Raw genomic sequence first — 3,137 nt, 5'->3', positions numbered from 1 at the left:
CGTTTGCATATGAAACCGAAAATCGGGTTTCCGTGAGCATTGTTTGTTCGAGCCAAATATACCCATATGTAGTAATGCGAGATGGCTTCTTGTGACTGTGTGACTCTGTAGACTGCAGCCCGCCCTCAGGCTGACAAACTGCATGTGCTGTGTAGTCTGTTTCAGAGCGTCGCTTCATTTCCTCCTCGACTCACGTATAGAACCAGCAAACTCACTCGGTACGCCCGACTCAATCGTCAAAGAAGCAGTAGACGGTGCACCCGTGGTGAGTCTCGACTGCATCGAAACCTGCAGCCATGATGAGCGTTGCTCGAGCAGACGTACGTGGATCGACAACCGGAATATGGCCAAGATGTGATATCGCAGCAGCGATTGCCGAGCTGGTATAAAAACTGAGCAGGTTCGTAGCTGGCAGTATCATCATGGCCCAACCCACCTCTGCAGGTGCTCCCTCCGACGACAGAGCTGCTGGCTTGAATCCTTGGTCATGTCTGGAGTACTACACCACTGCGGCATCAATTTTCCAACAACAGTATCAGATACCAATGCCATCGAGAGGTTGGCTACAAAGACCGGCATGGATAGGTATGGTGTCTTTCTCAGGTTCAGATGTTCGTACTCAGATACTGCCCAGATGGGGCCGTAAACCCTCCGCAATTCTACGTCACGGCTGAACAAATCCAGCTCGCTCGCGCAAACGCTTTTGCGGTCTTGCGGCGGGTGCAGCATGATGCAGAAAGCGGGCAAAATGCGCGTGGAACTCACTCGGAAGGTCTGCGATTCGTGCAGGTCCAATTCCCGCAGCCAGCGCAGGGGGTAGGTCGACCGACAATTGATGACATATTGCCTGTGCAACGACGTCCGGCACCACATCGAATCCCAGCTCAGGCCCTGATTCCACAGCTTGCCTCACAGTCAGGTCCTGCTGCTGCCATGGTTCCACGGCGAGAAGAACAGGACGAGCAACCAGTGGGTGAGTACATGATCATTCTATTCCACGCCGACTTTATTCCAACAATAAAGCACTAGAGCATCTGGTTTCTGTTACACTACAGTACACAAGTGTCGAGAAAGGGCCAGCGGCTCGAGGGTCAAAGGTGGTGTCTAAGAAGGTCCAAGTTAACAAGTTTGAGAAGCTCGTCTTGGACAAGATGACGCGAAATGACTTTGTACGGGCCGTATTAAAGGTACATGATCTCTCCGACAGTTATGCCCCAGGTGATGTGTCTGGCCCGGCCTTTCGGCTCTGGTGGCAGGGATCGAGGTGCGCGATGTCCAGATTATGTGCTGATGGTTTGCTGATGCCGATGATGATTGACAGTGGTGGGAAAAGCGGGGCTGGGACGATTGACACGGATCGTGAATTCACGATTGCGCTCGGCGCTATCGTGAAAAAACGAGGATGTGCGGTTAATGTTGAGATCAACCTTGACAACATGGAAGGCTTTCGTGTCCGTCCGAGGGTATATATCCATCTGCGGTTGTATATAAATGTTACTTATCATTGCCTCGATTACAGATCCCGCAGTCAGTAGGGCCGGAAGCTACGAATGACGACGAGGAGCTTCTCGGCGGTGCTGGCATTCCTCGGGTGGAGTCATTCCCCGACGAGGCCCAGCTCCACGGTGGAATCATTCTGGAACTGAAGCGCCTCCACGAGTGTAAGGAGCATCTCGGCGAACATGGTGAAACGGGCTACTGTTACAAGAACGAAAATGGTCACATCGGGTTGAATAACCGACGCCTCAAGATATGGGCTGCTGCAATTGTGCGTACACCAACCAATTGACTTGACAGTTCTAACTTTAGCTTTCTCAGGCTGGGTATGTCGCCACAAAGAAGGAGCCTCCGAATCACTCTGAATTCGATGGGTTCTGTAGCGGCGGCTCGTCAAGCAGCAAACCGCGTGGACGTACCGGCCCTCGTCCTGCTGCGGCAAATGTACAGCCCACGAATGATGCTGGCGCGATGCTGGCAATGGCGATGCTCCCTCTCATTACCAGTATTTCAGAGCGACATGCTAAACATTCTAGTGGATCCTCTCCTCCCGCCACCCCTCGGAAACGGCATGCCAGATCCCGTTCATCCTCTCCGCCTCCGCCACCTGACATGCTGCTCCATTCGTTCCTCGTAGCTTTGAAGGACCGACGTGGCATTGACTTCCTTGCAGTCGAGCCAGTACTTGCCGCCAAGGAGATCACACCTGACATCATACACCGTGTGCCGGTCGATACACTCTGCAACATGATGAACTCCGTCGAAGGCCGGGTCTTAAAGATGGTTGATTTTGCCGAAGAATGGAATCCCCGTAGCAAGGGTAAGCGGGCTCGTCGTAGTTAGGTGAACAATAATCATTTCCTTTCACTATTCTAAAGCAATATAGTTTTGGTTGATAGTTCATTCCGTGTAGAGCATATTAGACACCATATATCTAGTACCCCAATAATGGCCTTGAATGTCCATCTACGAATACCCACAATTAAGTATCCAGCCCAAGGCGTTCTCCTCCGTTACTGCAAGGATTGCCTCATGTAATAGCCATGGACGAACAGCTGCATCAATAGCAGCTGCTTCGTTTCGCCGCAACCACGCTTTGATGAAGCTGAATGCCTGCTCGATAGGGTTCATATCCGGTGAGTAAGGTGGAAGATAAATAAGTTTCGCGCCTGCACAACGTTCCATTCATCATGCAGCTTTGTGATTGGTGAGTGACATACCACATTCTTCCTCGATGATCCTCCTGATGTCCTCGTCGTGATGGATAGAACAGTTGTCCATGATGACGACACTTCGTGCTCCCGGGTAGGGGTTGAGCTTTGGGGCCTTGAGACAGATGTCAGTGATCATTCATTCAATGATATCCACCTAAAACATACCAGCTCATCACGTAGGAAATCAAGGAATCTTGCTTTTGTGACTGAACCCTCAAATATGTCGAGCGCTATGATGCCTTCGATAGATAGAGCCGGTAGAATCGAATAGCGTTGACCACGCAGGAAAGCCTCACGGCGTACGCACGCTCGCCCAATATCCACCCAGCCACGGGACCGCTGATTTGTTCGATCATCTATGCTCGACTCATCTATCCAAACCAAATACTCCATAGGCAAGTCCCCCCCACTGAGCTTGCCATGTAG

The 3,137-nt window shown here is 51.4% G+C and overlaps 1 protein-coding gene across 1 annotated transcript; it reads left to right on the top strand.

The window, feature by feature from the left end:
* Positions 1-548: 548 nt before the first annotated feature.
* GLOTRDRAFT_26631 (uncharacterized protein) lies at positions 549-2,334 on the top strand (the record flags this gene model as incomplete). The annotated part of the gene is made up of 6 exons (XM_007873447.1): positions 549-585; positions 635-859; positions 1,030-1,264; positions 1,322-1,463; positions 1,520-1,772; positions 2,012-2,334. Coding segments are annotated over 6 exons (1,215 nt in total), but the record flags the coding sequence as incomplete, so codon positions are not given.
* Between the last annotated feature and the right edge of the window lie 803 nt (positions 2,335-3,137).

Source organism: Gloeophyllum trabeum (assembly GCF_000344685.1).
Source record: "Gloeophyllum trabeum ATCC 11539 unplaced genomic scaffold GLOTRscaffold_00212, whole genome shotgun sequence".
NCBI lineage: Eukaryota > Fungi > Basidiomycota > Agaricomycetes > Gloeophyllales > Gloeophyllaceae > Gloeophyllum > Gloeophyllum trabeum.
This window is presented reverse-complemented; position numbering and strand designations above follow the sequence as displayed.